At 52.2% G+C, this 20,084-nt stretch overlaps 3 protein-coding genes across 7 annotated transcripts; 2 read left to right on the forward strand and 1 right to left on the reverse strand.

The window, feature by feature from the left end:
• Positions 1–103: 103 nt before the first annotated feature.
• Positions 104–7,390, reverse strand: gpr179 (G protein-coupled receptor 179). Its single transcript, XM_061273763.1, has 11 exons — positions 6,525–7,390; positions 6,339–6,447; positions 5,148–5,244; positions 4,868–5,064; positions 4,680–4,748; positions 4,242–4,351; positions 3,830–4,068; positions 3,625–3,763; positions 3,450–3,552; positions 3,231–3,371; positions 104–3,116 (listed from the first exon to the last, which is right to left on the reverse strand). The coding sequence occupies exons 1-11, from the start codon at positions 7,388–7,390 to the stop codon at positions 177–179; spliced, it is 5,010 nt and encodes a 1,669-aa protein (XP_061129747.1). The 3' UTR covers positions 104–176.
• A 1,224-nt stretch (positions 7,391–8,614) lies between these two features.
• Positions 8,615–13,406, forward strand: socs7 (suppressor of cytokine signaling 7). Its single transcript, XM_061274202.1, has 10 exons — positions 8,615–10,229; positions 10,310–10,404; positions 10,478–10,585; positions 11,594–11,728; positions 11,867–12,012; positions 12,084–12,252; positions 12,439–12,567; positions 12,832–12,967; positions 13,033–13,157; positions 13,224–13,406. The coding sequence occupies exons 1-9, from the start codon at positions 8,899–8,901 to the stop codon at positions 13,133–13,135; spliced, it is 2,352 nt and encodes a 783-aa protein (XP_061130186.1). The 5' UTR covers positions 8,615–8,898; the 3' UTR covers positions 13,136–13,157; positions 13,224–13,406.
• Positions 13,407–14,510: 1,104 nt separating this feature from the next.
• sp2 (sp2 transcription factor) lies at positions 14,511–19,727 on the forward strand. 5 transcript variants are annotated; one of them, XM_061274215.1, is made up of 8 exons: positions 14,511–14,584; positions 16,167–16,243; positions 16,325–17,092; positions 17,218–17,439; positions 17,532–17,832; positions 17,908–18,091; positions 18,192–18,385; positions 18,627–19,727. In XM_061274215.1, the coding sequence occupies exons 1-8, from the start codon at positions 14,578–14,580 to the stop codon at positions 18,725–18,727; spliced, it is 1,854 nt and encodes a 617-aa protein (XP_061130199.1). In that variant the 5' UTR covers positions 14,511–14,577; the 3' UTR covers positions 18,728–19,727. The 5 variants fall into 5 exon arrangements, with proteins under 5 accessions (XP_061130199.1, XP_061130200.1, XP_061130201.1 ...); XM_061274216.1 differs by having other exon boundaries at positions 14,552–15,762; XM_061274217.1 differs by having other exon boundaries at positions 14,552–14,829.
• Positions 19,728–20,084: the final 357 nt, after the last annotated feature.

A 20,084-nucleotide genomic window follows, 5' to 3' on the forward strand; every position in this document is an offset into this window, starting at 1 on the left:
CGTTTGACTATGCTGCATGACGATGGATGGATGGATGGATGGATGGATGGATGGATGGATGGATGGATGGATGGATGGATGGATGGATGGATGGAGCACGCAGATGCATCTCTAAAAGGTCTCCTCAAAACCCGGTTCCTTGAAAAGCCTTCACGTGTTCTCGTCAGGCCTTGAGGTCACAAGTCGGGCGGGAATATGAACGCTTCCGCCGCGCATTCGGCATCGTCTTCCTCGTCTTCCTCAGGGATGTTCTCGGGCTCCCACGTGAAAATGTCAGAGTTGTTGTCAGCGAAGGATCCCGAGCGACTTCTTGCCATCTCCCAGGGACACAAGGCGTCACGACGGCCTAGTGCCAGGCTGGCTTTGAGTTCGTCCGTTGTGTCCTGTTCTTCTGTTATGTCTTCTATCTCGCCGCTGGGCGAGGTTGATGTTTGCGGCTCCAGGATTTCAGCAGGAGTACCAAGCGGGCCACTTTGGTCACCGCTCGTTCCTCCTGTTTCTGAAAGCAAGGTTTCTTGCTCTGTGGCGTCCTCAGTCTCCCAAGGGCAGACGCTAACCCGAGAGCTGTCCTCTTTCTTGAGAACTTTGTCTCCTCCCACATGAGTTTCAGAAGCGTCTTGAGGGTTTTCCTTTTCCCACGGGCAAACATCTCTTGTGGTATCTTGTCCCTTGGCAGACATTGTGTCTTCAGTTTCCCATGGACAAACACTTTGTCTAGAGGACTCCTGCTTTTCCAGAACCTTAGGCTGGTCCACACTTTCTCCAGAACCTTGTTTCTTCACAACCTTTGGTTCTTCTGTCTCCCATGGACAAATGTTTTCTCTGGAACTGTCCTGCTTTTTCAGGGCTTTTGGTTCTTCTGCCTCCCATGGACAAACACTTCCTCTGGAACTGTCCTGCTTTTTCAGGGTTTTTGGTTCTTCTGTCTCCCATGGACAAGCACTTTCTTTAGAACTGTCCTGCTTTTTCAGAACATTTGGCTCATTTGTCTCCCAAGGACAAACATCTTCCCTTGTGCTGTCTTGCCTTGGTGTAGACTTTGGTCGTTCGGTCCCAATTTCGACCGTCGTGGTGTCCTCCCACGGGCAGACGTTTTCACGGGCAGTATCTTGTCTGATGTTTCTGGACATTTCCGAGAGCTCCGGTTTTTCCAATTCTGACGTCTCCCAGGGGACAATATTTCCTTGAACGCTGTGTGTCTTCTCTACTTGGGAATCCAGGCGCCCGATCTGTTGTCCAGGATCCCGAGGACAAATATCTGCCTTGATGGTAATTTGCGAAGCTGTTGCCTCTGCTTTCCCATCCGTCATTTTTGGTGGCTCCGGAAAGTCCCACGGACAACTTTCTTGGGTCCGGTTCATTTTCCTGTCCTGATGCATGGCAGGAACTTGTTCTTTTGACGCACCAGGGAAGACTGCGGCTTTTGCTGCTTCCCGTCGTGTGGGCACCTTGAGGGACCCCTTGGTCTGGACAGGGTTTAGGTTCTCATACACGACTTCTTCTTCCCAAGGGCAAACGTTAGCATACTCGCTATCTTGTTTGATGATGGGTACAGGAGCTTCTGCTGCCTCCCAGGGACATACATCCACGGATGGCTTCAGACACAGTTGGGTCTTTACCGGAATGGCGTACGGATTTTCCGTAAGATCTTGAGACTCCCAAGGACACGCGTCCCCCCGACCACTGTCCTTCCTTGTCACTGTGTCTTGCTGTTGAGGCGTTTCTGTTTCCCACGGGCAAACGTCTGCTTTCAAGCTTTGCTGCTTCTTTACCGCCTCCGCCAGTCCTTCCCACGGACAAACGTCGGCTTGAGGTACGTTTTTCAACGCCGCCGCCACCATTCGTTTGCTTCCTCTTCTGTGAGTGGACGGTGTCCTGGAACTGCAGGTGCTTATGCTGCTTCGTTTGCTACTCTGCCTGGACAGGTATACGTTTTCGTAGGTGCCGTCGTCCGTATCGACGGGATGGACGGCGGATCTGACAATCACCAACCTTCTGGGGCTCCTGTCGGACGAATCCCCGGAGGACAGTCGCACGGCGTTCTGCTTCACCAGGCACGGTTTTCCATCTGTCGTGGTCATGCTTCTCTTGCGAAGCGCCCTCTTCTCCACGCTCGGACGCCGAACGGACGACCTGGATGACGACGAGACACTTTTTTGGGAACCTTCTCTATCTAGGACTTCATCTTTGTTTGTTTTGTTAGCCGCTTCCACCGACGTCAGGAAGGATTTGACAGAGAGCCACTTGGTGGTTGTATGTCGGAAGGAAAAAACTCGCTGATATTTGTCCGCTTTGGTTCTCGGAGAACCCGGCGCACTGGCGGAGACCGGGACTTTGGGGGACTCGGCGTCACCTTTGTCTTGCGATAGGTTGTTCTGCGTGAGTGGAAAATGGTCCCAGGGACATACCAGAGCAACCGGTGAGGACGGACATTCATCCTCCTGAGAATTTGCGTAGGTGACACGCTTTTGGCTCTTATCGCCCGAATGTTCCGGCTCCACCTCCCAAGGGCACACCTCGGTTTTGTCGTAAGTCTCTGACTGCAGAGCGCTCCTGGTCTGCTCGCTAATAGAGAGATTGGATCCCGTCCCCTTGGACATGTTCTCCATGGAATGAGTGGATGTGAGACTCCACGACTTGTGAAGCCTGCTGTGATCAGGAAGGTGCAAGAAATTGGTATCGATGGTTAAATTTTGCGCGCTGACTGATTTGCAGACCGCCGGGTGCATGTCTAAAGAGTCCGTCTCTGATCTTTGGGACGATCTTTTGGCCACGTCAGCCCGAAGTCTGGAGGAATCCCGCGAGGATGAATCTCTTTCGTGGGTGTAGTAATGATCACACTTGCGTAGAGACGGGGATCGGGATTTCATGGAACTTCTGATGCTGAGGTTCTCCGGCGTCCTCCTGAAAGAGCCGGAGTGATTCCTGCTCCGGAAGGATCCGTCTCGGTCCTCGCGACTGCACTGCCGGCTCAGGGGGATCTCAGCGATGCGCTTGATAAGCGATCGGCCCAAAGCGCATCGAGAACTTCGCTTCTTTGGCAGGTGGGGGTTGTTTGCTGTCATCTTCTTGGATTTGTTGACTTCCAATTTGATGTATAATCTCTTGAGTTCGTCCTGGTTGAGTACAAGGCAGGTAACGGAAGGACAGAAATGGACAAACGTCAGAGGAAAGGTTTGCGATATATTTTTCTGTCCTGCTGCAAAATGACAACTTTGTCGGAACTTTACCCGAAAGTCATCGGGATCCACGCTGCGTTCGCTCCAGGCCGAGCGAAAGCTGCTGTTGAGGTAAGAGCGCCGCAGGTCCACCTCGTCCTCGTATACCTCGGCGGCGATCTCCTCCCTGCCACCTTTGCTCATGTACAGGAACTGTCAGAAGACCACAGAATTTTCACTTCCTGTTTTGAAAGCAAGACTGAACTTCACGTCCCCAAGGATGTTCTTTACCTTGGGGATAAAGATCAGCGCGAGTGTCACCGTGATGGTCACGTGGGTGTGCGCAAAGGAGAGCAGCAGCATCCAGTCAGGATGCAGAGAAGGAAACGAAAAGCTGAAGGGGGAAGAACACATTAATTCTCCGGCCGGTTCCTTTATGGCAACGCCGATCCAGCTCGCCGTTTACCGGCACAGGTGGAAGACGGTGGACAGAAGCAGCTCGTTGTGGATGGCGATGCCCATGTAGCGAGGCTCGTGGAAAGCCGAGGGTACCGGCCGGACGGTGGTCCACAGGGAACTGCCCCAGCACAGGAACAGAAGCTCGGCTGTGGGAGCGCGTCAGTGACAATCAGCTGATCTGCTAGCGGGTAAGATTTTCTTCTGGTCCTCACCGACGGCCATCATGTAGTCCCAGCGGTCCAGGTAGCAAAGGTCAAAGCCCTGACCCTGTGCCGTGGTGGTGCTGACGATGACGGGAATGTTCCTGTCTCGGTTCTGGAGGACGCTCACCGTCCAGGCGCACAGGAACCAGCTGGCCGTCATCAGCATGACGCCCAGGATCCTCAGAAGGTGCAGGCTGGACATGTAAGGAACTCGCTGGGCCGTGCGGGACAGGAACACCTTCAGAACCCTGGAGGAACATTGACAACTTTCCAGATGGCAGACCTTAACCCAGACTACAATTTGGAGCCACGCTGTTAATCCGAACCCAGCGAGGAGTTCGGAGTCTCTCGAGGTCATCTGTGAGGTGCAAAATGTTGGATGCTGTCAACTTTTCTGTCCATGCACGTGCTCTGATCTGACCTGTACATTTTGAGAGTGAGCGTGCCGTAGACGATGGAGAAGCCCAACATGCGGACCCAGCGGAGAAGGATGCACCTGAAGGTGCTGGGTTTGAAGTAGAGGATGAACACCTGCGCACATCATGGCTTTCATAACTGCTCTGGCTTCACATGCTAGCCGTTTGGCGCCGTCATCCGGTAATCCAGGAATTAGACCGTCCAGCCACTCGAGATAAGAGCATCAGCTCCAAAAAAAAAAAAAGTGATACATGATTGTGTTGACGACGCACGCGCGTAAGCGGACGGCGTGCACTCAACGTGTCCTTTTAATCAGCGCAAATGCTGAGCTCGCCGTCGAGGTCTGCCAGCAACACCAGGGAGACGAAGCTCTCGACCGAGACAGCGATGCTAAGCTAAAGCTAAGCAGACAGAAGCTTTGCATGAAGAATGTTTCGCTTACTGGGAAGTAGAGGAGCAGCGAGCCAAACAAGATGGCCTCCAGCAGCAGGAGGCCCGACGCACGAATCCGCTGAAAAGACGGAAAGCAAACGTTAATGCGCTAATAAAGCGAAGTGAAACTTTTAGACAAAAGTAGTGTGTGTCCGCCATGTTGCAAAGTCTTGGAAATTTCGTTTTTGCAGTTGTTACCTTGCTCCTGCGATGTCGGTAGGCGGCCAGCATGCTAACAAAGACCAGCACCATGAAGGTCCCCTGGGCGGCCATGACGACGGCCCTCAAGGGTCCGTCCTCCTGGACCCGACAGGGGGCGCCGTCCCGGCACCGCCCGCACCCCGGCCAGCACGGCACGCACGTCGGCAAGGACGGGTAGCACGCGCCGAAGTCATCTGCACAAAAACGGCCCGCCGTGCTAGAGAGGAATTTTGAGCCCTACCCCAAAGTCAAAACCCGAAAAGTCCATTTGTCATACCTGCGTCTTGATTGGCCGCGTCCGGGTCGTAGTATCCGTCTTTGCAGCGGCAGCAGTACTGACCCAGCCGGAAACCTCGCCCGCTAATCGGCACACACTGCGGCAAACGAGCAACTTTTTCACTTTTCTACTCAATGTGTGCACATTTTACCGTTGACTCCAATTTAACATTTGGAAGAATCAAGAAGACAATTTTACTGCACATAGAATGGCGAACTAATAAAAAAAAATTATGTAACGTTTTCGCATAAAACATTTTCACACTGAGTTTTGTTTGCCTCACAAATAGTAAACACACACACACACATTCTTACTTGTGTGTTAATCTACGTTAAAAGCTAAATGGATGCATAAAACCACGCCTGAGTGTTTTATCCTTCTCTGAAGGAAGACCGTCGGTCGGTCAGCCACGCACACGAGCACACACACGCGCACACAAAGTATATCCCGTAAATGGTGCAAGCTGAACATTAAAGTGATATGGATTATATTTTAACGCCGGTCCTTTATATCGGTATGCCGCCATTTTGGATGCTGTAGTTACATTATTGAGTCATGTTAGCTTTGGTTCCACTATAGCCACAAAAAAACTGATGACAAAAACATGTTGTTGTGTCTAAAGGCAGAAAATAATGCAACTAACAGTCAACAAAAACATCATTGTTTGCATTTGAAGCTCCAAATTAGCATTTAAATGTTGAAGCTAATGTGGCTAACAGGCCTTGGTTGATTAGGGTTGCTCTGGAACTATCTTAGCATTTTTTTTTTTACTGTAGATAAACAACAAAAACACAATTTATCGCGTCTAAATGTTGAAGCTAATGTGGCTAACAAGCCTCGGTTGGTGTTGACATCCCTGAAAGGTTCTGTTAGCTTTGTGTATCCGCTAAGCCTGGCAGGTAGGATGGGACTCTGTGGCTTTGGAATTTTGTTTTGTATTTTATTTTTTCGCTTCTACTGCTTTCAGACCTCCGCCAGGGAGGGGAAGTGTGTCAGCGGGCTGGATTAACGCCATAATCCTGCAGAACATCTGCAGCCGCCATCTTTAAATAGACCACCCGGGGAAAGGACTCGAATTATGAATGGAGCCAACCTGGGTCAGAATAGTTTGGGATTTTCCAGGGTAGTTTTCATTTTGACATTCTGTTTGTTTTCTGTTAGCGACATGCTAACCAGTGACATGTTATTTACTTCCATGCTGGTGCGGTTGCACTGGTGCGTGTCTGCAAACCATCCGTCCTGGGTACTGCACTGGTCCACGTCCATGTTCTGGATGTCCACGTCCACGCGGATCACACCCCTACGCACACACATTTTAATGGATTAATCACTCACATGGCGAGTCCCAAGCTCGAGTTGGATCGCAATTGTGCTGACCTGAACTCGGGGGTGAGGTCGGGCTTGAGGCCGTAGAAGGCGGTGGACAAGGTGAGCATCCACCTGGGTACGAAGCGGCCATCTTTGCAGTCCAGGTAGGGGGCGCCGGCCCAGCGGACACCGCTGCCATTGCTCACGTAGCTGTCGCCCCGACTCCACTTGGGCGTTTCCAAGGTGCTCAGGTCGTTCAGCAGGACTCGCTTAGCGAGGGCGGGCGGCCGGGCCGTGTCCGGAAACTTGAATCGACGGAACCAGCCGTCGTCCGGGGCCGGGGCGGGCGGGTGCAGGCCGTCCCATGTCTTGGATAAGTCCTGGAGAAAGATGCTGGGTGCCCCAGTTTGGGGGCCGCGGCTGGCCCGGAGCACCAGCTGGGGGGCAGTGCCAGTCGGGTCGCAGTCAAAGGTGAGCAGCGCCAGACGGATCGGCCCGGCGGCCTCCAGCAGGGCTCGGACCAGGGCGTGGTACCACTCCATGTCTTCGGGAACCGAGCTCTCACGCAAGTCGCTGGCCTGGAAGATCATGTTGAGGAAGTTGGCCGTGTTAGCCAACGCGTCCAGGGCCGGCCGGAGGGAAGTCCGCATGCTGCCCGGAAGCGGGCCCGGCCGCCCGGGGGGGCTGTAGGCCCGAGAACAGCGCGCCGCCCCCACGACAGAGGAGTCCCCCGTGTACAGGAAGGTCTCCGCTGGTGACCAGTCATCCTCCAGGGGGGCTTCCGAGGTGCTGAACGAAGGCCCGGTCGGGTCCGGGGTGGACCCAAGAGTTTCCGGAGAGCTGGCGTTGAAGGAGTCACTGACGTTTCTCCAAGAGGCATCTGCAGTCACCTGACCTCTGACCAGCGACGGCAGTAAAAAGAAAAGAAGAAACATTCTGGAAGCTTCTGCGGCCACCGCCAAGGATCACATGGTGACAGAATTTTCCAAGATCATCTTCACAAGAGCAAACCTTCACTGCGCAACCTCATCCTCAACTCCAGATGTAGCACCAGGAACCCAAGAGGAACCCCAAAGTTTTCTTTCCAATGTTGCTTCTCTTTTCCTGCTGCATCACCAGCACCCAAAGATCCTGCAGCTTCTTCTTCTTCTTCTTCTTGTTCTTCTACTCTGCCTTCTTTCTATTGTCAGATGGCCAGCCCCCCAACTTGTTGTTCTTTTGCGCCGCTCAGCTGCGTGTTGCTCCATAAGAGTTTCCAGAAGCTCTGATGATTACACTCACCCATCCTACGCCTTCCCATCCCATCCCATCCCTCCCTCTCGTTTGCTCACTCGCTCGCTCTTTTTTTCGTTTCCCCCTTCCTCCCCTCGCACATGCCGCTTGCTCAAAGGTGATGAGAGTGAGAGGGCATTAAGCTGTGCATCATTTGGGATTAACGCATCCCGACGTAAAGACTCGCTGGATGCGCTTTTACTGTGCACACACACACACACACACACACACACACACACACACACACTGAAGAGCACCACACATGCACATTGTTCTGAAGTGTGCCCATGTAGCGTCTGTGAGGTGTGATGCGGGCCAAAAACTCTTGTGGTAACCATGGCAACGGCTCTCCTCATTCATGCACACACACACACACACACACTCATGCCAGTCCACACAAACACACTCTATACACTGTCACTGATTTTAGCGTTTAATCTCACATGTTTGTCATACATGTTTATGACGTAATTGACGATGACTTCCAGTGGAAAATGAGATTTTTACATTTCAATGTTTCGGTCGAAACAGCGCCCCCTGTTGACAGAGATAGTAATTACCGCAACACCGATTGAATACCGGAAGTAGTTCGTCTTTTTGTTGTTTTGCTGCCACCTGTTGTACAAAAACTCACTTGCACTCACTCGCTCACGATATGAAAACCAAAAACTCCCTTTTTATTATTTGTTTTATAATGTACGCTATCATGTCCTATTTATTTTTCCTTATTTTTGAGGAAACGTTTTTTTTAAATGAATAAGTGCGTGGGCCAGGCCCAAAAACGTCGTTGAGATGATTTCAGGAAGTAAATCAAGTCGAGATGATTCGGTGTGCTCATCATCGTCGTGTCGTCACGAGTGATGCTGAGCGCGCGGGTGGGGCCTGGATGGAGAGCAAGGTGCTGGCGCTCCCTGCCTGCCTGCCTTGTGTTTCACTGAGCGGAGACTCTGCGGCCGGCCTCCGCCTGCACGCCGCCGCGGGCCAAGCGCGCGCCGCCGCAGAGGATGAACGCAGCGGCTGACGTCGTCCTCCTCCTCGTCTCCAATCGGCCTTTTGTCTCGCTGCGCCTCGACGGGAGCTTCGGCCCCGCTTTGGCTGCTGGCTCTTCGACTTGCGCTGCGATGTGACGCGCGCGTTGCCTGCCGATCGTGCGCGCGCCATCCAGAGCAAAATGACGAGCGACGCGCAGGAAATGTCGCCCGACTTCGTGCTCATGCGCCTGGTGTCCGCCGCCGAGGAAGACCGCCCGGATGCAGAGAGCGGCCCCGCGCCGCCGGGGGGGGTCGTGGTGGCGGGGCTGGGCCGGGAAGCGCTGGCTCACAAAGCAGCCTTGGAGCTTAGCCGAGACGCGGGCCTCGAGCGGAACAAAGCCCCGGCCTCTTGCGGCCCGGCTGCACCTGACGGCGGCCGCGGCGACGGCGGAGGACCACCGTGTGCGCCTCCTCGGCCTCAGAGCCCCGCGCAGACCCCGGGATGCGAGTTCGCCTCTGGTCTGCGTCCTCAGCTGCTGGTCTTCTCGGACTTTGTGCGGAATAGGGACGGAATCTTAGAACTGAACCAGCAGAGGACTCCGCTGGGCTTGGACCTTCAGAGTCTGGGCTCGGGGGCCGGTTGCTCTGAACTGTCCCTCGGTAACAACACTCGGACCCCGGAAGAGGTCCAGCAACAGCAGGATCAACTGGACAGAATCTGGGGGACGTGTCCTCCGGTCCCTCGGTCCACGGAGCCGCAAGGATCTGCAGAAGTGTGCCACGGACACCGACTGCTGTCCAACCCGCCCGAGTGGCCTTTGCCGTCCTCGCCGTCGGGGGGTTCCACCCCGCTGGCCGTCATCGACCCTGGATGGACCTGCGCCGGCCGGGACCGGGAAGGAGCCGTGTTGGAGTTGGCCCGGAGGTTCGGGGAGCTGGGGGTGGGCGCGGTACCAAAGATGCTCCTCAAAGCGGGCGAACTCCCTCATTGCGCGTGTCAAGGGGCGCACGCGCCGGGTGAGGAGAATGCCGACGACCCGGCCGTCACCAGCGACGCTCTGCTAGTTCTGGAAGGGCTCGGCAGCGACGAGGTGGCCGGGCTGGGCTTGCAGGACCGGAGTCCGGACGACAAGGAACGGCACCGGCACTTTTTAGTCGGAACGAAACCAGAACTGGACGGTAAAATGCCTTCTTTCCGAGCGGAAGTGACAATGGAGGAGGTCAGCGATGAGACGACCCGAGCCGCCGACCCGGTTTCGCGGAACTCCCCACAGGCCTCCACCCCCCGCAGGAGACCGGAGAGGTCCGCTAGTGCCCCACGGACCCCCTGCGGGGCGACCAAGACGCTGAGGGTGGCCGCCTTGGCCGCCAGGTCCAAGAAGGGCTCGCTGAGGGTCCGCCTGAGCAGATTATTCCGTACCAAGAGCTGTAGCGGCTCCTCGCACCTGCTGGACCAGGACTGCAGGAACCCTATCGGGACCCTGGCAGACGCGCACATGAGCGCCTCTGGACCTGCGCTGGACTCGGACAGGTGAGTAAAGCCTGTGAAAGGACCTTGACGAGGATTTGTTATGATTCAACTGGTGATAGCTAATTGTTGTGGTCGCTCAGCGTGGATCACGAGGCGGCCGGGAGCAGCGGCAGCAGCGGCGGGCTGAACCGGGCCCACGGTGCCTTCTGTCCCGCCTCCCTCTCGGCCTTCACCGGTAAGATCAGCTCGTCAGGCGCACACGCGCACACGAGTTGACAGCGGCGCTGTTGGTCTAACTCCGAATGCAGGGGAGACGGTGTCTCTGGTGGATGTGGACATCTCCCGGCGAGGGACCAGCAACACCACTCACCCGCCCACGCCGCCGCCTCCACCACGGCGAAGTCTCAGCCTTTTAGGTACTTCTTGACTTTCTGTCAATGTCACTACTTCCTGGCACGTGGAGAATTGGAAATTGGGACGGGGAAACGCGGCCTTTGGAGGACCTGGCCTGTGGACACAGCCTGCTCCTCCACTTCCTGTCTGTCTCTCCTTCCTCTTGTCCATCACTGCTTTTGTCTGTCTACTTGTCGTTTCTTGCCTGTCTCTACGTACTTGCTGTCTATTTTCTTGTCTCCCTTAACCTACTTGTCTGGCCTCAACTTCCTGTCTGTCTCTACGTCCTTTCTCAGTTTCTTTTTCGGCCACGACCTCCTTTTTGTCTGTCTTTGTGTCCTCAATGTGTCTCGTCTTCCTGTCTGTCTTTGCTTCTTCTTTGTTTCTCTGGTTGCATCCAAACTCAGAGGCGGCATGTGGTTTTGTATTTTCCAATCAACACGTGCCCCTTTTTCCTCACTTCCTTCTGTCCTTCCTTCCCACCTTCCTTCCTTCCTTCCTTCCTTCCTTCCTTCCTTCCTTCCTTCCTTCCTTCCTTCCTTCCTTCCTTCCTTCCTTCCTTCCTTCCTTCCTTCCTTCCTTCCTTCCTTCCTTCCTTCCTTCCTTCCTTCCTTCCTTCCTTCCTTCCTTCCTTCCTTCCTTCCTTCCTTCCTTCCTTCCTTCCTTCCTTCCTTCCTTCCTTCCTTCCTTCCTTCCTTCCTTCTGTCCTGACTTCCCACCTTCCTTCCTTCCTTCCTTCCTTCCTTCCTTCCTTCCTTCCTTCCTTCCTTCCTTCCTTCCTTCCTTCCTTCCTTCCTTCCTTCCTTCCTTCCTTCCTTCCTTCCTTCCTTCCTTCCTTCCTTCCTTCCTTCCCTCCTTCCTTCCTTCCTTCCTTCCTTCCTTCCTTCCTTCCTTCCTTCCTTCCTTCCTTCCCTCCTTCCTTCCTTCCTTCCTTCCTTCCTTCCTTCCTTCCTGGCGCATTTCCTTCCCTTCACACACTTCCTTCTTGCCCACCTTTCTTCCTTTCCTCCTTCCCTTGGCGTCCGCACCAGACGGCATCTCGGGTCCCCAGTCGGGCGGCTTCCTGTTGAGCGTGATGGGTGCGTCCTTGCAGTCCCTCCCCCTGCCACTCCCCCCTCCCGCTCCTCCCTCGCACGCCACCATGCAGCACAGCCTCAGCCTGAACGGTAAGATGCAATCACAATACGGAGATATGAAATAAAAAGACAGAGCGGGACAAGAACAACATGACCAAATGGAACAGGACGGGAGTGGACAATGACAGGGTGGGACGCTCAAGCCTTCGCTGTGTCGTATCGTTTCAGACGCTTTCCTGCGAGCGCTTCCTCACGTCAACCCAGCGCAGGCCGACACGCCGCCCGCCTCCAGGCAGGCGCCGCCGTCCGTCCTCTGCGCCCTCCGCAGGTCCGAAGCCAGCAACTTCACCGCCAGCCTCCGAGAGCTGGAGAAGGTAAGCCGTCCTCACGTCGTCTCTGCCACGCTGTAAAAAATGTCTGATGTCGGGTTTGTGCGGGTCCACAGTGCGGCTGGTACTGGGGTCCGATGAACTGGGAGGACGCGGAGATGAAGCTGAAGGGCAAACCCGACGGATCGTTCTTGGTCCGAGACAGTTCCGACCCGAGATACATCCTCAGCCTCAGTTTCCGCTCGCAGGGCGTCACGCACCACACGCGCATGGAACACTACCGTGGTGAGACACGGCTAACGCTGAGCCAGAACGTATTTTATTCGATTTATTTTATTTGATTTCATTTATTTTGGGACATTTGAGACACGGCTAAGGCTGAGCCAGAACGTATTTGATTAGATTTTTTTTTTATTTTAAATTTGTATTTATTTATTTTAATTTATTTCATTTCTTTTATTATTATTTTAGGCACATTCAGCTTATGGTGTCACCCCAAGTTTGAGGACCGCTGCCACTCGGTGGTGGAGTTCATCGAGCGCGCCATCATGCACTCCAAGAACGGAAAGTTCCTCTACTTCCTGCGATCCCGAGTACCAGGTAGGCTAAATGCTGTGCGGTCCACCAAACCCAACTTACAATTTTGCGGACTTTCCAAGAAGTGGTCGCTTAGAAAAGTCAAAAATTTAAAAAAATAAATAAAACAAAGATTTTTTTAAACCAGCTTTAGCATCGTCTTTCATCCTGCTAGCCTAATGCTAATGGGACAAAGACATTGTGTTTTTAAGCCAGTTTTAGCATCGTCTTTCATCCTGCTAGCCTAATGCTAATTTTATTCAATTTTGTTTGTTTTTTGCAATACAGGCCTTCCTCCAACGCCAGTGCAACTTCTCTATCCCGTGTCCCGCTTCAGCAACGTCAAGTCCCTGCAGCACCTTTGCAGATTCTGCATCCGGCAAACCGTGCGCATCGATCACATCCAACAACTTCCACTACCCAGGTCCGATTACCACAATCAAAGTAGCGCTTTGAAAAACGTAACTTCATTTTTTTTTGTGCACGCAGGTCGCTGGTGTCCTACCTAAGTAAGTTTTATTACTACGACCCCGAGGAGGAGATGTACCTGTCGATCAAAAGCATCCGGGCGGCGCTGGAGGTGCACACATAGCACAAATAACGACAACATCAACGTACGTCAAAGCACGCATTTCTTTATTATGTTGCGATTCTGATGATGACGCTGGATCCAATTCAAGGCGCCACGTGGAGGCCTGAGTGTCGGCCGGAAGGAGGACCTGCTCCCGCTGCAGCTTCTCTCGGTTCTTGTTGTTCCTGCGCGGACTGCCGCCGATCCGGTGTTCAGGAGAAGCTTGCCGTTGTCCTTCCTTCCTCGAAGCTCCGTTTGGAGCGCAAACGGCAGATGGACGCTAAAGTGCTTTTTGCTTGATTGTTTCTGTTTGGACCGGGCCTCCCTTTTGTCTCCAGCCTTCTCTTTCTCTCTTTCTGTCCAATGTGATGATGGTGGCTTCAGGATGCTCTCAGGGCAGACATGCACACACACAACATGCTGTATTTGTTGTCTCAATGCAAGGAGACCTCAGAAAGTCACTCAGCAGTGGAAAAAAAGCGTTTTGAGCAGGATGTCACTCATTTTGCATTGCCGCGGCCATTTTAGGGTGAATTCGGCCATTCGCCGGAGTTTGAAAAATTTGCCCTCGAAACTAGTTTCGGTGATTTTTTTTTTAAACAACGCGATCAGAAGCAGAGGAAGCTTGCATTGTTTGACTGGAGGTTCCAGTATATGATGTCATTGTTTGATTTTTGTAAAGTTGACTTTTCCCATCATCCCTTGCTGCAAGACAATTTGTGTGTGTGCGTTTATGCGCGCACGTGTGTCTGCCCTGAGTCGTCTTCATGTGTTGAAATGTGGTTTGCTCATTGTGTTTCTCACAACATGGCGGCTCTTTTTTAAGTCAACATAAAAGAAAAAATGCAAACTTGTGATGTCCGCTTTCGCTTTATTTTGTTTGTTTCTCAAGGAAAAACAAACTTTTTTAACTATCACGCTTAAACAAAAAAGTTCAGGATTTGGCGTGTTTTCCTTTTGAGTCTTACATATTAAAATGACTTCCTATGTCACTATAATATACTTATATATTATAATATAATACTACTATAATCCTGTAAAAAAAGAAAAGAAAAATTAAGTGTATGTTGTTTGTGTGTAATTCTGGAAATTTGGAGTGTGTGTAACTGATTGGCCCAGGGCTTTGTCAATCTTGTTCGTACCGCCCCACCCTTCAAATCTCACATTGGACGTTTGTCACGTCACTCAAAGTTCAAACCTCCTCTAATAGGCTGCAAGGTCGCGCGAAGAAACGCCCCTTCAAGCCATTTTCTCCAGAAACCATTGGCTTAGCCGTCAGCCATCGTTTGACGTCCCCCTCCAATTGGCTATATTGAATCGCAATCACGGCTATGTCTCAATGCGATTGGTCGATTATGCCGCCAATCAAGTCTCCTCTGCGCGTGGATTGGTGCAGAGGCGGGCGGGCGTATTCCTCACGGCGCTCGCTGCGTTTCGAGGCTGAACGGACAGCGAATGTCGTCATGAGCGGTGGGTAGGAATTCAAACATTGGCGTTTATATTACCTTCTACTTGGTAAAACATGAAATTTGCGTGGCACGCGACTACGCGCCACTATTCCGCGGTCAAAGGATGGAAATTAAAGCCGCCCTGCGGGGGCTCGCGTCAAACCCGAAGCCGTCACACTTCCTGAATTGGCTTTCCCTTTTCTGTATTGCTACCGAAGAGTTTAACTCGCTAACTACGCGGATGCTAGCGCCACCGAGCTAGCCCGAGTAAGCTAACATGCTAAGCTAAGATGCTTTTGGACTTGTCTCTCCTCAAACGTAACCCACAAATGGCCCCCCTTTTCCCTTTTAATAAACACAATATTACGTGTAATTATTTGCGTATTGCGGCTTTCTTGTTTTTTTTGTTCCCGCCGTTGCTAAAACGCACACGAAATAAATCAGATTAGACTAGCCGCTAGTTGTTAGCCACCGGAGCTGCTGCTGCTTCTATTTTTTTGTGTGTGTGTAGCTTGTGTGCTAACGTCATTAGCACAAACAAATCAACGCGAGCAAGCCGGCTAGTGATCAAATGTCAAATTGAAGTACTTGTTACTACTACAGAGTAATTTGGAAGTAGACAATTGTAAATGTTTTTATTTTGTGTGGCATCTTTTCTGTCCTCCTTTCTCTCGTACGGTATTTAATATTTGGTTATCTTCTATATAATTTGATAAATAAAGGTCAAGACACTTTTTATTTGGCAATTATTGTTTTGCTGCTTTGGTTTTATTGCTGCTTTGGTTTCTTTATTGCAATGCAGAAACAGCCATGTTTGAAGTCGTCTTCAGAATTTAGTGATGATTTCAAATTTTAGGCCAGGATATGAAGAACACTAATTCCAAGGGAGTCCAATGCAAATGTTGCATGGAGGCAAATGACATTTTGCTGCAGCTTTTTTGCTTGAGCCCATTGATTGAGCAAATAATGGTGGCCCACTAAATTACACTTGTTGCATAATGGTCGGGACATCAATAAAATTGATTTGGAAACTGACAAATAGTTGTGCTGCAACCATGTGAGTTGCACGTTTGTCATGCATTGCTCTCCTTCTACGGTTACAAGGGACTTAAGGATCCTAACCTTTGACACTTTTGCCTTTACACTTTTATAAGAACAGTATAAACCAGCATCCCTCAGAATTTTGCAGTCTGCTATTGTGTGAGTCTTTCCTCCTTTTGCTCCTCTTGCATCTTTTTTTTTTTTTCCAGTTATTCATGCACATCTACATCATTCCTTCTATGGCTTAAACCTACCGGTCTCCTGAATGTTTTGATGTTGCTAAGCAACAGCGTCCTGGTCAGTCAGGTGATGTGCGCGTGTGCTTGTACTCCCCAATTCATTGCGGTGAACCTCCTTTTGACATTCCTAACCTCCCTGACTGAGAAAAAAAAACCCGCAATAATAATAGCAAAAAAACATGGCTTTATAACTTGCCCCCTTCCACATGATTGAAAGCGATTAAAACACATTTTCCTGGATGAAGCCATGAAGCTGCTAAATGGACAGAATTTCGGCCATGACACGCTATTGCTCGTTTGATCCAATTTTTGTTTGTGTTGCAGATTTAAAGGACAACATGGCCACCGTTGTCGCTGTCAGTCCCAGTGAATATCTCCAGCCCTCGAGCATCACCACACAGGTGAGGCAACACAGGAAGGAGACGTGCTGGACGTATTTTTAATTAAGCTTATTCTAAAATTCGAATTGTCTGTGTGTACAGGGAGAGAGCCAGCCGTCTCCTTTGGCCCTGCTGGCTGCCACCTGCAGTAAGATCGGCCCGCCCGCCGCCCAAGCCCCTGCCGCCTCGCCGCCGGCCCCGCCGCAGCCCCGGCGTCTCCTTCCAATCAAACCGGCTCCCATCGCACCGGCGCCTCCCAAGAACCTAGGCTTCCTCCAAGCTAAGGGCAATGTGATCCAGCTCCCGGCCGGCCTGGGCACCGGCGCGCCCGGCAGCCCCATCGTGCTCACCATCCAGCAGAGCCCGGGCCGCCCCGGCCCCCAGTCCCCCGCCAACATCCAATACCAGGTCATGCCGCAGATCCAGGGCACCCAGACCATCCAGGTGATGCAGCAGGGCGGACAGATCCAGCTCATACCGGGCACCAACCAGGCCTTCATCACCACCCCCATGTCCGTGCCGGCCCAGGCGGCCGTCGCCCCCGTGGCCGCCCCTATCCTGCCGCAGAAGACGGTCGCCATCAAACCTTCGCCCAAAACGAGGAGGTCAAGCGCCGCCGCCAACTTGTTGCAGTTGCCGCTCAATGTGGCGACGGGGGAGGTGGGCGGCGCTCAGATCGTAACCGAGACGGCGACGGCGCCCGCCGTGGTGGGAAAGCCGCGACGAGGCAGGAAGAAGAAAATGATGCTGGACGCTCAAGCCCCGCCGCCGCCGCCACAGCTTTCGCTTCCTCCGCTGCCGCAGGTTCCTTCTCCGCCCCCGGAGCAGATGGAGACCATCGTGATAGAAACTGCGGACAACATCATTCAGGTTGGGAACAATGTATACAAAGCGGCGACCCGGGAAAAAAAAAAAAGAAAGAATGTCGACATTTCCAGCCTCATCATTCACAGATGGCTGACCTTGAGTAATCAAGTTTGATTTGGTCTCTGCAGGCGGGGAACAACCTGCTGATCGTGCAGAGTCCCGGCCAGCCGGCCATGGTACAGCAGGTGCAACTGGTGCCCCCGAAGCAGGACCCTCCTGTGGTCCAGATCCCCCAGCAGGCCCTGAAAGTGGTGCAGGCCGCCTCCGCCTCGCTGCCGCCCGTCCCGCAGCGCCAATCGCCCGCGCCCTCCGGCCTGCAGGTGGCGTCACCGGACACGGCGCCAACGCAGGTGGGTAGAGCCGACCCGTCTCGCCAATTTGTGCAACTTCTCCTCATTCCTTCCCAGCGCTGAACAATACGCAAAATGTCTTCTTTTGTCAGCTCTTTTTTAAGACGGGAGCCGGCGAGTGGCGGTCGGTGCAAATCCAGGATGCCATCTCCACGGCGACGACGCCCACTACTCCTGTCGCCACCCCCGCCTCGCCGCCCCCTACCCCCGCCGTTGTCAAGAAGACTTCGACGGGCGGCAGAAAGGAGCGCACGCTGGCCAAAATTGCACCGGCGGGCGGAATGATGGCGCTGAACACGTCTCCGCTGTCGTCGGCGGCGCAGGCGGTGCAGACCATCAGCATCAATGGCGTCCAAGTGCAGGGAGTTCCCGTCACTATCACCAACGCAGGAGGTGAGGGAGGGATGTCGTTGAAATGGCGCCCAGTGGAAAAACGATTTCAAATGATGGGTTTTGGTTTTCTTTCAGGCCAGCAGCACTTGACAGTGCAGACCATGCAGGGCGGCGGCCTCCAACTGGCGGGGATGGCGGCTCACGGCCAGCCCGCCATCCACGTCGACCAGACGCTCACGCTGGAACTTCCCGGACACGCCGGTGAGAAGAAGCGACGCATGGCCTGCACGTGCCCCAACTGTAAAGACGCTGAGAAAAGGTATTGCGCAATACGAGCTGCAGATGAGTCGCTCGTCCTCGTCCAATGTCGGAACGGGAAGGCCACTGTCACTAACGCTGCCCCCCCCCCCCGCCCGCAGGCCGGGCGACGTGGCCAAGCGGAAGCACATCTGTCACTTTCCCGGCTGCGAGAAGACCTTCCGCAAGACGTCGCTGCTCCGAGCGCACGTCCGCTTGCACACGGGCGAGCGGCCCTTCGTCTGCAACTGGGTTTTCTGCGGCAAGCGTTTCACGCGCAGCGACGAGCTGCAGCGTCACGCCAGGACGCACACGGGTACGCCGCTCGCACGCCACACGTCTCCATTTACTCAAATGTCGAGCAGGCTGGTAGTTGAGCCAGAACTTATTCTTCTGGGCCACTAGTGGCAACTGGAGGACCCACAGGTTTGTGGCACCTTCTGCCACCTAGTGGAAGAGCCTTGCATTGTTCTGCCTGTCACTTGTTCGTTGACGTAAGTTGTATTCTGTTGCAAAGATGAATCTAACTTTTGGTGTGTGTGTGTGTGTGTGTGTAGGAGACAAACGCTTTGAGTGCAACCAGTGTCAGAAGCGTTTCATGAGGAGCGACCACCTGACCAAGCATTACAAGACACACATAAACACCAAGAACCTGTGAGAAAACAACAAGACTCCACATTGAAAAACTGGAGTTCGTCGCTTGTCCCATACTGGGACCCCGAAGCCACTGCTTCAAAAAAAAGAAAAAAGGAAAAAGGACTCTTGTGCGACTCTTGTGGAACGCCATGTACAAAGAAAAAGCAGGCTGAAGAGACTCCAACTTATTTATGACCCCTTTTGGAAACGGACAAAGTTGACACACGCCAGCCTACGTGCAACGGCAGGACTCCAGTCAGAGCGGCCTCCATTTTGTGTCCTTATCTCAAAGCAGCCACCATTTTGTTTACCGCCTCCTCCTTCTCCGTGTGCTTGAAGCTCCCAGGGTTACGTTTTTAACGGTTATTTTTACATTGACATTTGCTGCCTACTTTTAAGTTGACGCATGTGGATTTTTTTCCCGCCCAGTTGCGAGTGTTTTCGAACATTCGTTCCGCAAACATTTGCGACCTTGAATGACGCAGATGAAAACGTGACATTCGAAATTGTTCGCCCCTCGGTGGGATTGGGGCTCAATGCCAATTTCGCTTCATCTCTTCGTTAAAGGATTTTGCACCATCGTTGACACCAGTATTATCATGCACATTGTTTCATACAACATTTTAAATCTGTTTTTAACCTCATAAGCTATGAACCGGTCGGACCACAGTGACGCGACAATCACCACAGGATGCAATCGTCGGTGTGCGTGAAAGCGTTAAATCCACATCAAGCAGCGTCTGAGCACTTGTTCCCCTTTTACGTAAAGCAGCTTGAGAGACACCGACCCCAAACTTGGCACGAAAGGAGACGCACAAAGTGCGTGAAAGGAGGGGGAGAGTCTGCTGGTATTATTTATCTTGGTCCGCTCCCTCAATGATGTAGTGAAGGAGGAGGACGTTGTACAGTGTATTGAAATATGATGTGTGACATTGTATATTTGCTTCATTAATGCTTTGTAAAAGACCTCTAGAGACCATTTTCTATCATTAAAGATGCCTTAGACAGCTATTTAAAATAAACTTTGTCTTTTTAATTTATGTTCCTTGCTAACCTTTTTACATTAATTTAATTTACATTTAATAATAATAGTTTAATTTCTAACAATTTAATGTTTGAGGCCATCACAGGAAACCACCAGTTTATTTTATACCGTGTATAAATAAATATAAATATATAAAAAAACATTGTCAAACTGATAATATATAACATTATATATTATATACATATATATTATTATTATTATATATAATATTAAATTATTAATACATTATATATAATATTAAAAACGGTCGAGTCCTCGTTGAGGGCGACGCGTGATTGGGTGACTGCTTTGACGTCATCAGTAAGCGACGGATTTACGTCGAAGAAACGACAAT

The sequence above is a fragment of the Syngnathus typhle genome, linkage group LG3 (assembly GCF_033458585.1).
Source record: "Syngnathus typhle isolate RoL2023-S1 ecotype Sweden linkage group LG3, RoL_Styp_1.0, whole genome shotgun sequence".
NCBI classification, from domain to species: domain Eukaryota; kingdom Metazoa; phylum Chordata; class Actinopteri; order Syngnathiformes; family Syngnathidae; genus Syngnathus; species Syngnathus typhle.

Coding starts and splice junctions, on each gene's coding strand:
- sp2 (XM_061274214.1), top strand. CDS start 16,103: ATGGACAGAATTTCGGCCATGACACGCTATTGCTCGTTTGATCCAATT. Junction 17,440..17,531: donor CGGACACGGCGCCAACGCAG/GTGGGTAGAGCC, acceptor TTCTTTTGTCAG/CTCTTTTTTAAGACGGGAGC. Junction 17,833..17,907: donor CACTATCACCAACGCAGGAG/GTGAGGGAGGGA, acceptor GTTTTCTTTCAG/GCCAGCAGCACTTGACAGTG.
- gpr179 (XM_061273763.1), bottom strand. CDS start 7,390: ATGTTTCTTCTTTTCTTTTTACTGCCGTCGCTGGTCAGAGGTCAGGTG. Junction 3,764..3,829: donor GGACTACATGATGGCCGTCG/GTGAGGACCAGA, acceptor GCGCTCCCACAG/CCGAGCTTCTGTTCCTGTGC. Junction 3,553..3,624: donor ACCGTCTTCCACCTGTGCCG/GTAAACGGCGAG, acceptor TTCCCCCTTCAG/CTTTTCGTTTCCTTCTCTGC.
- socs7 (XM_061274202.1), top strand. CDS start 8,899: ATGACGAGCGACGCGCAGGAAATGTCGCCCGACTTCGTGCTCATGCGC. Junction 10,586..11,593: donor GCGAAGTCTCAGCCTTTTAG/GTACTTCTTGAC, acceptor CGTCCGCACCAG/ACGGCATCTCGGGTCCCCAG. Junction 12,013..12,083: donor GCCTCCGAGAGCTGGAGAAG/GTAAGCCGTCCT, acceptor GCGGGTCCACAG/TGCGGCTGGTACTGGGGTCC.